Source organism: Mytilus galloprovincialis, chromosome 8 (genome assembly GCF_965363235.1).
Source record: "Mytilus galloprovincialis chromosome 8, xbMytGall1.hap1.1, whole genome shotgun sequence".
Taxonomy (NCBI): Eukaryota; Metazoa; Mollusca; class Bivalvia; order Mytilida; family Mytilidae; genus Mytilus; species Mytilus galloprovincialis.
The window spans coordinates 78,008,322-78,022,766 of record NC_134845.1 but is presented as its reverse complement, the minus strand read 5'-3'; the positions used below and the strand labels follow the sequence as shown (position 1 = coordinate 78,022,766).

General features: G+C 33.1%; 1 protein-coding gene across 4 annotated transcripts; it reads left to right on the top strand.

Moving 5' to 3' along the window:
- Positions 1-4,072: 4,072 nt before the first annotated feature.
- Positions 4,073-14,343, top strand: LOC143042625 (uncharacterized). Of its 4 annotated transcripts, none has more exons than XM_076215035.1 (4): positions 4,073-4,177; positions 8,095-8,200; positions 11,142-11,272; positions 13,803-14,343. In XM_076215035.1, exons 2-4 carry the CDS (start codon positions 8,115-8,117, stop codon positions 14,327-14,329), a joined length of 744 nt encoding a protein of 247 aa, XP_076071150.1. In that variant the 5' UTR covers positions 4,073-4,177; positions 8,095-8,114; the 3' UTR covers positions 14,330-14,343. The 4 variants fall into 4 exon arrangements, with proteins under 4 accessions (XP_076071150.1, XP_076071149.1, XP_076071146.1 ...); XM_076215034.1 differs by having other exon boundaries at positions 4,088-4,144; XM_076215031.1 differs by having other exon boundaries at positions 4,090-4,220.
- Positions 14,344-14,445: the final 102 nt, after the last annotated feature.

The following is a 14,445-nucleotide window of genomic DNA, read 5'->3' as shown; positions in this document are numbered from 1 at the left end:
TTCTTATGATATATTGGCAAAGTATATGTAATTAATATGTGATTACTTGAACACCATAATGAGGGGCCTTATAATCATGATAACTATAACCAATACCCGACTTCTTCGACATAAAAGACGATTACAAACACATGGTTATTAATTCTAACTGTATAAATTTTGAAGAATGGATCACTTTCACGTGAGAACCAACATTACTCTTTTTTCATCTAAACCTCATATCGTAAACGTAAAACATAACAAAGACCAGCCTCACAAGATGATTAATAACATGTTTAATTTGGAAATCAGAATCAAAATTCAAGTTTAAACATATTTATTTATAGTGAATTGGGAAACAAGTTTTGCAACTTATATTAATCTCTAGAAATACAATTGAGAATGGAAATGGGGAATGTGTCAATGAGACAACAACCCGACCAAAGAGTAGACAACAGCCGACGGCCACAAGTGGTCTTCACTGCAGCAAGAAACTCCAGCACCCAGAAGTGTGCTTCCGCTGACCCCTAAGCAAAAATGTATACTAGTTCAGTGATAATGGATGTCATATTAAACTCCGAAATTAAACAAAAACTAAAATTAGAAATCATACAAGACTAACAAATGTCAGAGGCTCCTAACTTGAGACAGGCGCAAAAATGCAGCAGGGTTAAACAGGTTTTTGGAGATCTCAACCCTCCCCCTATAACTCTAGCCAAAGTAAAAAAAAAAACAACACAAAAATATGCACAGTAAAACTCGATTCAAAATAAGTCCGTGTCCGATGTCAGAATAGGAAACAAAATAACTTAACAAAATGACAATGATACATAAATTAACAAAGGACTACTAGCAGTAAACTGACATGCCAGCTGCAGACCTCAATTAAACTGATTGAAAGACCATGTCTTCATCATATGAATAACAAGTACAATCCCTCCCGATTTGGAATTTAATATTATGCCAACATAAAATATATGAGAAGAACATAACTCGTATCATGCCAACAACTGGTTTGAGAATAAATTTGTTTATTTCCGATGCAAAGACCCTATAAGTGAATCAATAGCAAAGCCAAAATATGTAATCTTGAATGAACTGACAACAGTATCGTAACTATATCCCTTCTTAATAAGTCTGTTGAAAGGTTTTGTTAGTTTTTGAGGTGAATGCCGTAAGTTTTGTGCTTTATAAACAATATTACCATTAAACATTGGATGTGATATACCTGAACGTATAAGATGCATGTTGAATTATACATGTATTAGCAAATGATGTCCTTGTACCGATGATGAAATTAAGTAAATATTTTGACTAGTTTGTGATATCGAAAACCCTGGTGTAATAATTTTTCAGTAATACTCAAATTTCTCTCGCTCAAATCTAATACATTGTTACATACACGTACGAATCTTACAAGTTGAGATATGTAAATATCATAAGATGGTGACAAGGGAACGTCACCATCTAAAAACGGATAATTAACGATAAATGAAAAATCATCTCTTTTATCATAAATTTTGATATTGAGTTTCCCGTTAAAGATATTAGATATTATTAAGATCGAGGAAAAGGACAGTGTTTACAATTAGCTTTAGCTTAATCTAAAAATAATTGATGCAAGCTATACGTCACTTTATTTTTAAAATGGGTATGCATTATATTCGTGGTTATTTTTTGCCCCAGTGATAGTGAGGGTTAGAATAACAATATAATGCCTACCCATGTTTAAACTTCAATAAAGTAGAGCTTGCATCAATCATTTCGATTCTGATTAGTACAATTAAGGTTATTTCGATATCCGATTTGTGTAAGTGTAGAGCGTTTGTGTAGTCTATTCCACGACCCTCCCTTTTTTGTTTGTAAACAAGCCAACGACTGGTAATGTGATTTTTCAGAGGGAGGAGTTTTGAACAGCCCGCATGAACGATTGTCGTACTAGGTCAAATATGTCAATTTGAAATTGCAGCACATTGCTGTCATAATAGATTTAAAAAAAATGGAAAACAACACGTTTAATTTATTGCGTCCGAAGCCCTTTTCTGGATTTACCTTCATCAGGAACACTCAAAGTCAAACATTTGAAATCCGAAGATAAATTAGTAACAATATGTGCATCATTTAAGAGTTTGAAAGTGTTTTAAGTAAATGAAATATATTAAATGCATGCCGATTTGATAAAATTCATTATTATGCAGTAGTCAATATACGCATGTGCAAACAAATTTTATTGGATTTAGAGCATGGGTTTATTCACAAAGCGAAAGAAGTACGTCATATTAGAAATGAAGTTAGTTCAGCAGGATAAATTCTTTTAGTATACATACTGAAGTCGTCATTATTGAGAGCCAATACATCATCCAGGTATCTAAAAGTACTGTTAAATTTTTGTATCAGATGTTGTTTCGATGAGTCTTTGCTGATATTAGTCATACATTGTAATTCATAACAATACAGAATCAGGTTCGCAATAAGTGGTGCACAGTTAGTCCCCATTTGAACTCCGATACTTGAACGATATACGTAATCTCCAAAGCGAACAAAAATATTATCTAGTAAAAATCAAGGTCAGTTATAGTATCAAAGTATGTCCAATTGACATAGTTCTTTGTTTGTTGTTACTAAAAAAAATACCTAAAAAGAGTTCGAACATACGTATTCGCATTCTGACTTTTTAAATGCCAGGCATTTGATAAAGTAGAAAGCTTCGCAAATGTTTTCTTTTTTGTTCGTTGAATACTGTCACTCAGGAGAATAGCACTATTAGTATGTTTGATAAAGTCTTGTTAAAACCTTTATTGGAATCGGCAGAAGGTGCATACAGAAACAACAATAATTCTTAAGGTAGTACAGGACCAGGTAAGATCGAAGAAAACAAACGTAAAACTTGAATGGACTAATCAGATCTGATGTTGGTCACATATTCTAAAAATTAGCCCTGACTGATTAATGTTTCTGAGAGCAATGTCATTACATCTTTACAAAAAAGTCTCGAACTATTGTAACAAGGAATAACTGTTGCAATTCTATTCAAGTCAAGACGCCATCACTTAACGATCGAGTTGACCGCCGAAGACTGTCGAAGGTCATACAAACATAAATATAGAGAAGGTTAACTCGTGCATATGCTGTTACTTTGACGTGACAGAAAGTTCAGATTTTTCAAACTGGCTGACAATCGCCTATAGATATGGAGCCATAAATTCAGAGAAGATGTTTTTCTCATTGCATTTCAAGAAATCAAATCTTGGTCTTTCAAACATTTCTACAGGTGAAAAAAAAACAGTGGTAACAGGAGGGAAATTACCCCTTGGGACAAAATTTAGAAGACCCTTAAAAATGTAAACTTTTATCACATGGTTAATGTTGCTAAAATGATAAAATTAGACCAGTAAGTGATACGTTTTATATATGATCTATCATATTTGTGAATATCAGAAGCCGGTTTACTTAATTTGGATATTCTTTGAATGATTTAGTTGTCAGAAAAGACAATGTCACCGGACAACATGACATTTTGGGGGTTCAGTGAACATTCAAATTATGATCATATTTTATTGGAAGAAATGTAAGAAAGAGATGGCAAAAGTTGGTGCATTATATACTCTAGTTAATACTGAAACTTAAAATTTTCCAAATAGAAGGTTGAAAAAAAGAAATAATTGCTGGTGAAAGATGGAACATGGAAATTTTACTTTTTTCAGACATTATCTCACTGTTCCCAAGTAAAATTTAGGTAAATGCTCTGTTATAATAATAAGTAATCTTTATTAGGAGTCGACTTTGTATACAAATAAAGACATCGCATAAATTCTAATGAGCTTTCAGTGTTATAATCTGATTACCTCTGGGCAATACTCAAATCCTCATAAAAGCTCTGTTGTTGGTTGTTTTTTTTTTTATGTTTTATGATTCATAAGTGGGGATAGAGAACTTTTATTCTTTTTTATATAATATATATAGTCCTGGTGTAAATACTTGGTGGAGAATATCATATTTTTTATAATACCGGACTCCGTACCCCGGGTTTCAAGAGGTGTTCCATGATTGGCAGAAGATATTTAAAACAGAAACAGAAGCTGGCTCTACATGTATGTGTATTTCCCCTCAACCTCGAAGTCTCCAAATCAAAATATTAGAGGTGTTGATTTTTACAAGACGTCTGGTTTACCATTAATATTTGGTAGACAATTCAGAGGTAAAACTTTTCATACAAGACTGGTTAATGGATCCGGACAAACGTAAGCCAAGAACAGCTCCACTGGACAAACAGCAAACTCCAATAAAACCATTGTAAACACAAACATGTTCTTACTGACAATACCTTAAACTCTTTTTCAGCAGCAAAATTATACTTAAGTATAACCCTCCCATCTCAGGGGCAGATCCAGTCATTTTAAAAAGGGGGGTTCCCAACCCAGAGTAAAAGTGGGGGTTCCAACTATATGCTCTCATTCAAATGAATTGAAAAAAGGGGGGTTCCAACCCCCGGAACAGGCCTCAGAACACAATTATTCTTCCCCTTGGCTACAATGCATTTTTTAGTTAAAGTCAAAGTGAATTAAAAAATTTGCACCGCCACAAACATGAAATAAATTTAACTGCTTATAGACCATTATTATTCTAATAAAATATGCTTGTCCCAGGACAATCCATCAGTGCTTTTTCTTTTGAGGGCCCTATTAGCATACCAATGGTAGGATTTGAATCTTGAATAAATGACGAAAGCTAATTTCTCCCCTACTTTCAGTTTGGCCAAATCACTACTTTCACTTTCAAATAGTAGACAGATTACTTGGGAAGAAATACCCTATATAATAATTGGGAACTATATTCCTAGACCACGAACAAAGGGAATTAATTGTGATCTGAGGCCTATTAGACCTAAAAAAATTAAAGTATCCATATGAAACTTCACAGTTACTTAGCATTATATCTTAGTAGTATAAATGTCAAATTTTATTACATTCTGACAAATAACAAAAAAGTTTGGAATGTTTTTATATTAGTATATATGTCTGCGGAACATGCTATTTGCAAAGTTTTAAGAATTCAGTCAAACTTTTATTCAGAAAATATTTTTTTGGTATTGTTTTCCCAAAATAAGCCTTGATCCAGTTAACATAACTTGTATTTAGTTGAAATGAGACAACTGCTAAAGCAAACTGCCACTTATGTGCCATTATTTTTCATATCTATATCTCTATGTTTATTAAATCAGAACTGGTCAATATGATAAAGGTACAGACATAAAAAGCATAATTGTGGATGAATAGACACTGAAAAATTGATTTTTTTTCCCCTTCATTCTATTCCACCTATTGGTTATTTACTTCTAAACAACTAAAAGTAATTTAGACTTGACACTTTTAAATTTTTTAAAACATTTTATTTTCATTATTTTTAAATGTCTTTGTATGTCATGCTATGTCCCAGGATCAACTCAGTTTTGTAAAACCTTACTAAATTGCATTTATAAGGTACCCTAATTGATTTAATGAAGTAATGTGGTACATTCTCACAATTGTATTCCTTTAATTTTCATTAGAAATCATGTCAACTGTAAAAAATGCCAATATCTGCCTCATATGCCCAAATATGGTGAAAATGTCTTATTTTGATAGACTTTGTGTAATTTCTGTTTTCTTTCTTGAAACATAATCAGACAAAGATCATGTTGTTACCTATAGACCCTTTATTTACAATAATTGTGTTTTGTCCATACTCATCTCCTAGGCCTCAGAACACAATTATTCTTCCCCTTGGCTACAATGCATTTTTTAGTTAAAGTCAAAGTGAATTAAAAAATTTGCACCGCCACAAACATGAAATAAATTTAACTGCTTATAGACCATTATTATTCTAATAAAATATGCTTGTCCCAGGACAATCCATCAGTGCTTTTTCTTTTGAGGGCCCTATTAGCATACCAATGGTAGGATTTGAATCTTGAATAAATGACGAAAGCTAATTTCTCCCCTACTTTCAGTTTGGCCAAATCACTACTTTCACTTTCAACAATATTTTTTTTCTACATGTTTTACTTATTTCAATATATATGCAACTGATAGGACCACTTAAATAGTAAACATGTCAAAGAAAATAGTAGACAGATTACTTGGGAAGAAATACCCTATATAATAATTGGGAACTATATTCCTAGACCACGAACAAAGGGAATTAATTGTGATCTGAGGCCAACACCCCTGGATCTGTAATGATTTTATAGGGTGATGTGTATGTGTTATATTACCTAAGTATAACAATCCTAGGCTTGAGTCATTTGTCATCTAGAAGGTCGCTCATCAATGTTCGGATGTCCGATCTGGATAACAACTAGGTAAAGACTGCCAAAATATCATGGGGAACCCCGCAATTCGTTAACATGACGTGGTAGTCTTCCGAGTGTACATTGGTAATCTGGTAATAGTATATGCAGTTCCAAGTATACCATATTCATAACATATCCGCCACTGCATCTGACTTGCAATGGACTAAACTATAACTTATAAGAAGACTATAACAATAGACATGATAGACGTATTTACACTTGTATGCAAACCAGTGGCGGATACAGAACTTTTCGTAAGGGAGTACTGACTGTTATAAGGGAGGGGGGGCAGGGTTTTATGAGTAGTGACCAGCCCAGTGAGAAATCTTGGGAACAAACGTCCCCACCCCCCCCCCCTCCTGGATCCGCCTATGCAAACTTGTTCAACATTACGTAAAATCATGCAGGTATTGGTAAACTATGTAAACTTTGACATCACAATTCAAAAAATTTGACGTCACAATAAGCTATTTGCCAATTCCCATAATTGACCCTGTAATTAGAGATCCATAATTCGGTTGTCTCCCTTATGACGGACATTATTTTTTATTTACAGTGGAGAGCTAGCAGACAGAGCAAATTTACCTGTGCATAATGTGAGTAATCTATAAGGTTTTTAAATCTTTTAATTACATTAATTTGTTGTTTCATATGTGTAAAGCTAAATACTTTTGACATCAGAAATTATTTTTCATGAAAATAGTTTAACTGCCAATACATCACTTTCAATTCATCATGCTTTGCATTGGCAAAAGGGAATCTTGTCCAGTATGGAACCAGTCTACAATTGACAAAGGGAAGTAATTTGTTTAAAAAGTGTGTAATAATAGAATCAAATCGGTAATTGGCAAATGGGCTATTAAAAAATTATTATTACATTGGTTGCAATGAATATTACATTTCTTTCCCAGTGAAATAAAAACCGATAATTTATTAAATGAAATTAATGTGGTAATTTTACTCCTCTGATGTCATACAACAATAGGCGTTGTCAAGACGTCGATAACGTCAGATCAAAACAAATTGTAAATGCCTAGAAAAAGATATAGTTCCTTATACATGTAATATTTTCTACTTTAATTTCATAAAAAAAAAAGAATGCAAATATCGAAAAATATTCAACTAGTGACCAAACAACACATTAGTTCACGAATGCGTGCAGCGCATGAGTTAATTATCAGTGTTGTTCAGTCACAAGTTCAATGTAATGGATCTAATACATAACATGCACAATGCTTATTATCACTAAACTCAGATCAAGTACACATTTGGGTAGCACCACTTGCACCGTTCTAGAGTTATATATGCTCTATTACAAATGGAAAAATTGCAAGATTTTTTATTCCAGTTCTTTCACTTTAGTATGCCTCAAACAAATGTTCAGAAACTCATATATATATGCAATGCTTATTACATGTATCACAAAACTCAGATCAAGAACAGATTTGGATAGTACTTTTACGGTTCTTGAGATACATAATGTATGTCTTTGAAATGATTAATTAATATTTAATTGTATACATGTATATAAGACTCTTGAGACAATTTGTAGATTTTAATAAAAAAAAAAAAGGGTGTATGAATGAACACACCTGTAAAGCTTTGGTTAAAAATATTTTTAAAAGTAACACATTTTTATCATCATGATCATGCTAATCATATATTTGTCATGTTTGTAACTCATAATGGTAATTTTTCAATGTACCTTAAACATGATGTTAAATAAATAATGCTCCTGACTGGGGACATGCATTCAGTAATGTACGTTTTCTTTTGTTTTTCAGATTTCTGCAATGATTTAAAAATGTCAGACGAAACAAAATGTAACGTCTGTAAGACTAAGAACCAGATTATGAAAAGATGTACACGATGTCACAGTGTATTTTACTGGTAAATATAGGATATAATAGAACTACATATAAAAATACCATTAAGAAAGCTTGTATAACCTGATTGTAGTTGGATGTTTGATTTAACAGTTAGCATGGATCTATATTTGCAGTCTGCACCGTTAGCCACACATTACAATACCCAAGACTAGTCATATAATTTTATATTGTCTTATAAAATTGAGAATGGAAATGGGGAATGTGTCAAAGAGACAACAACCTGACCATAGAACAAACAACAGCAGAAGGTCACCAATAGGTCTTCAATGCAGCGAAAAACTCACGCACCCGGATGGTGTCCTTCAGCTGGCCTCTAAACAAATATCTATACTAGTTCAGTGATAATGGATGTTATGCCAAACTCCGAAGTATACACAAGAAACTAAAATTAAAAATCATACAAGACTAACAAAGGCCAGAGGCTTCTGACTTGGGACAGGCGCAAAAATGTGGCGGGGTTAAATATGTTTTTTGAGATCTCATCATATGAATTGCAAGTACAATCCCTCCTGATTTGGAATTTAATATTATGCCAACATAAAACATATGAGAAGAACATAACCCATATCATGCCAACAACTGGTTTGAGAATAAATTTGTTTATTTCTGATGCAAAGACCCTATAAGTGAATCAATATCAAAGCCAAAATATGCAATCTTTAATGACCTAACAACAGTATCGTAACTATATTCCTTCTTAATTATAAGTCTGTTTAAAGGTTTTTTAGCTTCTGAGGTAAAAACTGACATTTTTGTGCATTGTTAAGAATATTACCATAAGAGATTGAATGTGAAATACCTGAAAGTATAAGATGTCTGTATGTTGAGTTTTATTAATGAATGATATCCTTGTACCAATGATGAAATTTAGTAAATGTTTTAACTAGTTTGTGATATTGAAAACCCTGGTGTAATAATTTTTCAGTAATACATAAATTTCTCTCGCTTAAATCTAAAATGTTGTTACATACACGAGCAAATCGTACAAGTTGAGATATATAAACACCGTAAGATGATGACAAGGGAAAGTCACCATCTAAAGATGGATAATTAACGATAGGAAATGAAAAATTATCTATTTTATCATAAATTTGTGAATTAAGCTTTCTGTTAATGATATAGATATCAATTTCAAGGAAAGGGCAGGGGTCATTGTTAGTATTAGCTTTAAAGTAAGTTCAACAGGATAAATTTCTCTAGTATACATACTGAAGTCGTCATTATTGAGAGCCAATATATCATCCAAATATCTAAAAGTATTATTATATTTTTGTATCAGATGTTGTTTCGATGTGTCTTTGCTGATTTTAGTCATAAATTGTAACTCATGGCAATACAAAAACAGATTCGCAATAACTGGTGCACAGTTAGTCCCCATACCATACAGCATTGTATACAGACATGACAGACAATGTTTAATTTTTAGTTTCCAGAATAGTAAACGAAAAAGTTTTTGATGCAGACTGTTGAATGAATGAGTTATAATTGATCATAAAATTTCTTTCCAGTTTTGACATTTTATAGAGGGGTAGATAACTTTGAAAGAATAGACAGTCAATAAAAACCATATGAATGGATTGGAGCATGTTTTGTTGAACAAAAGCTGAAGCTGTATTAAACATTTTCATTAAAATATTTGTTCATGGTGATGCATTTTTATTTTAGTCAAAAATTTCGTCATATCCTGCAAAATTAATTAGCTCTTTTGTCTCGTTTGTATAGACAAAAAATAGACTTTGTTCTATCTATATAGTAATCGGAAACAAAGTAGGTAAAATGAAAATTTCTTTTAAGCCCCAAAAGTTACCTGTGTTTCAACTAACTTGCTTAAAAAAATGCAGTTGGTAGGTATGTCTAAAAAAATGTTTGATTCAAATATGGGAAACTACAATAGTGCTTTTTACAATTGGTCCGAAACAAAATAAAAATGAGTAGTGAATTAAAGTCAAAAACATGAAGTTGAATGATTTAATAAGAAAAATGGCCTAAAAGATCAAACTAAACTCATGTCAGACCTCAATGTCCAAAAATTCTGTAGTATAGAAATGATGGGGTATTCTGATGGTTAATTATTATGTGTGGTATATAAATATCGTGTCTGGGAACCAGTTTGTAAACAAAACAAAATATTTGAATATTATATATCTCCCCAAAAGAGATGTGGTTTATGAAACAGCTGTATTTACAAAGTGCAACCTTTATGCTTGTATGCCATCTTCACTAGCCAAGGGTTACAATCCACTCCCGCTCTCTTCACCCTTGGCTGATTGAGACAACATTTGTGATAACAATGTTGCGCCATCTATCGGAAGATTAAAGTCACGCCCTTTCCGAATACATTATTCTTGACCATTGGCCTGGTAGCACTTGAACTCTTTGGAGGTAAAAACATGGTAGCGTCTAGATTCTACACACTTGGTAAAGCCTGAAATGAAAATATACGTCAACATTCATGCATTTTTGCATGAAAAATACACAGGAACTCCAATTAGTTGATTAAAATTATTCAAGTTGTCACTAAATATAGTCCTATGTTTAGGGATGTAAAGACTTGTTGCACAATAAAAATGTGGCAATTGTTTACAAACACTTCCTACATTTTCACGTGATCATGTTAATATGCACTTTTTGATTGGATGCAGCGAGTTTCGACTGCAACCAATGAAAATCCTAACCAATGACTCCGAAATTTTGTCTCAATCCGCCAAGGGTGAAGAGAGTGGGAGTGGATCATAACCCTTGGCTAGCGAAGATGCTTGTGTGCAGACTTTCAAATGAACAAAATGTCCTCATGTTTGGTCAGTTGCTCAACAGTGTTGTAATGAACATGTGCTATTGTGATCAGATAATTAGACACCCACTTTCTGTTTCAAATACTTAAATGTGTGATGGTACTCTCTAAGCCTGACAAATACTTAATTCTTGTCATTTCTATATTATAGCTCAAAGGAATGCCAGATTAGTGACTGGAAGACACACAGACAGATTTGCCAACAAATCAACTCTAGAACAAATAGTTCAGAGACTTCTTATAAAGATGACGGGTCAATATTCACAGAGAGTAAACCTCAAGGTATAGCTTCTTGCATTAATTCACAATTAATTGAAAATCTAATGCATTATGGGTAGCAAAAAGTAAACCTAAAGGTATAAATCACTCTACTTATAAAAATAAGAAGATGACCACAAATTATCAACTATAGGTCATCGTATGGCCTTCAACAATGAATTAAATCTTTACTGCATAGCAGTGGCGTAGCTTGCATGTATGCTCAGATGCTCAAGCATCCACATCATTTTGACAAAAAAAAAATTGAAAATAGCAGCAGTACAACTCAGAGGTATCCAAATGTAACAAGGCTGAGAATATGAGGATAACGTCCCATCATTTTCGAAGCAGTATGCCTGGTCTTTCATTCAGGATAATAAAGTTTATGTAAACCGCAGAATAGTGTTTCAAGTTAACTTTTGTTCGTAAAAAAAGTCTACATTATAGGCTAATTAAGGCAAGCGGAGAGGATGATGAAATGCATACCCGTGGACATGTTTCCTCTGAAATTGAACTTAGTGGAGTGATGGCTTCTCATCTAACAACTAAAACACCATATCCTGATATCGTTTCTTGTGACATGGTAAAAGACGTGATAAAAAAAATCAATTTGTAATATATCGTGATAATTCCTAGGCTTATGAATTCCGTTTCTATCTAGGTTTATATACTAATTTTATTTTCAATTTAAGAACAAAGTTCCAATGTTCCCCGCCATGCACTTTACATGTCATATTTTATCTATCAAAGGGCAAGGAACAAGGGAATAACTAAAAAAGCACTTTTTGTCTTTTTCTTTTTTCTTTTCGATATCTTAAGAGAAATTAAAGCTTCACAGCAAATGAAATGGGATTTCCATTACCATTTATATTTCAAAGGGTCATAACTGGTTAAAAATATTTGATTACGACTTATTTTTGAAAGTGTCAAAGACATATTGCTGATGATCATGATGATATAAGTTTCACTAAATCTGGCAAGAATTGTACACATGAGAGTTCTAACAAGACCGGACGGTCGGACGCCCGGTATTGTTATGTCTCCTGCAACGCGTTTAGCTAAGTACTAGTAATCAAAAATCAAAAACCCAAGGTTGTAGACTCAACTTCCTGGAAAGAAGAGTCACTTCAGTTCCTATATTCCGAAGTTCCTGAATTATACAAAAGTGCTGCTGTAATGGGGTCCGTTTTTGATATGTCAAATATAAGATTGAGTGGGAAAATATAGATATATGAATTGGTGGGTATTTTGAATTTTAACAAAAATCTAACTAGTGTCGGATTCTGGGGGAGTACATGTACTTTAAAAATAACAAATAATTTTCTGCATGAAAAGGTTCAAAAAAATTTTCGCCTCGCTCTGCTCTGCAAACATCCACATCATTCCAAACCTGGCTATGCCACTGCATAGTCAGGTATAAAAGGCCTCAAAATGAAAAAGGTAAAAAAAAATTAAACAGGAAAAGTATTGGCCTTTTTTTATGAAAAAATAATAAAAGAAAGACAAATTCTCAGAATAGGTTACACAGCAACAAATGACAACCACTGAATTACAGACTCCTTACTTGGAACAAGCATATACACAATGTGGAATGGCTAAACATGTCAGCGGCACACAACCCTCCACCTTACTTGGAACAGTGGTGTAACTATTCAGCATAAGAACAACTATTATAAATCAGTTGAAAAAGGCTAGTTCAAAGCCAAAAACAACTGATGAAAAAAATTGAATTAATTCACTCTTGCATCTGAAATAAGGGAGCTACCATTTGATTTTTATGGGGGGGGGGGGGGGGGGGCTAGGATGAAATTTGAAAAAAATAAGCAGGACAGGAGTTTTGAGTAAAAAAAAAAAGGCAGGATGAGACACTTTGCAAAAAAAATACAGGATGACAATTTAGGTAAAAAAAATCAGGATAAACTAATAAAAAAAAGGCAGGACCGAATAGAGTGAAAAATAACAAGGCAGGACAGAGATTACAACTAAAAAAAAATAAAGGACAAAATTTTTCATCCTAGCCCCCCCCCTAAAAATCAAATGTTAGCTCCCTAATGCATCTATGGTAATATTATCAAAAGCATATACACTGAAATATTGTGATTGGTGACATCTTAAAAGTGTTTACACTTTAAAAATTCATCAATTAATTTGAAAATATAAACATACAAACAGACACAATAATTTTCATAACTCTCATTTTCGTATCGATTTAAAATGGTTCTTTAACTGGTACTCCAATACTTCACTGACCTGTTGTCATCCATCATCGGACACTTTTTTCAAATTCCATTTATACTGTTAAAATTTGTGACAAATTCCTCCAAAATCAATATAGTTAATTCATATTTTATTATGGGGCCGGATCGACTTGGGGACGGATCGACGTGGGCCGGATCGACTTGGGCCGGATTGACTTGGGGCCGGATCGGTTTGGGGCCGGAACGACCGGATACCATTTAGATTTTAACAACTAAAGTTCTAAGCTAAGTGTTTGGTGTAAATTGCAGGATAAAAACAATATATGTACATGTACTTTGTATATTTGCATTTTCAGGTAAAATAACAATCCATCATCGTCCTGCAGTTGATTTCCACAAAGCTTCTAAAGACTTGCAGAACCAGAAACCTCTGACAGAACCTGTAAATAGATCTATAAAACCCGAGAATTCCTATCTACATTGTAACCAGTACAAAACTGATCTACCTGTGATTGACGAAAGTCAGCCATTTTGTGAAATAACTGTAAAATGTAACAAACAAAAACAAAAGTTAAAAATACAAAATGCTTGGAGTGGGGACGATATATTTAAAGTGTTTTCGAACAAATTAAACATTTCATATGAAAAGATCAAAGTAATTAATAAAGGGAAGATTTTAACTTTTGACACAATTGCGTCTGCTATTTCAAACAAAGCTATCTTCCAAGTGATTGGTGAACAGGCAGCCAATGAGGACGGACTAGATACTGGTGATGTTGATGTACTTATGAAACAAATGGGAGTAGATAGAAACGAGGCTGTAATGGCCCTGAGAAAGTGTGGGGATGTCGTTGATGCTATTATTGAGTTAGGCAAAAAATAAAATCTGTGATATATACTAAATTGCCTGTGAATTCCTATATTTTTCTTATACTAATCCGATTTATACTTTTCATGACCTGCTGATTATTTTTATGTAATCAATGTGTGGTTTGATTG

Coding starts and splice junctions, on each gene's coding strand:
- LOC143042625 (XM_076215031.1), top strand. Junction 8,201..11,141: donor TGTCACAGTGTATTTTACTG/GTAAATATAGGA, acceptor TCTATATTATAG/CTCAAAGGAATGCCAGATTA. Junction 11,273..13,802: donor CACAGAGAGTAAACCTCAAG/GTATAGCTTCTT, acceptor TTGCATTTTCAG/GTAAAATAACAATCCATCAT.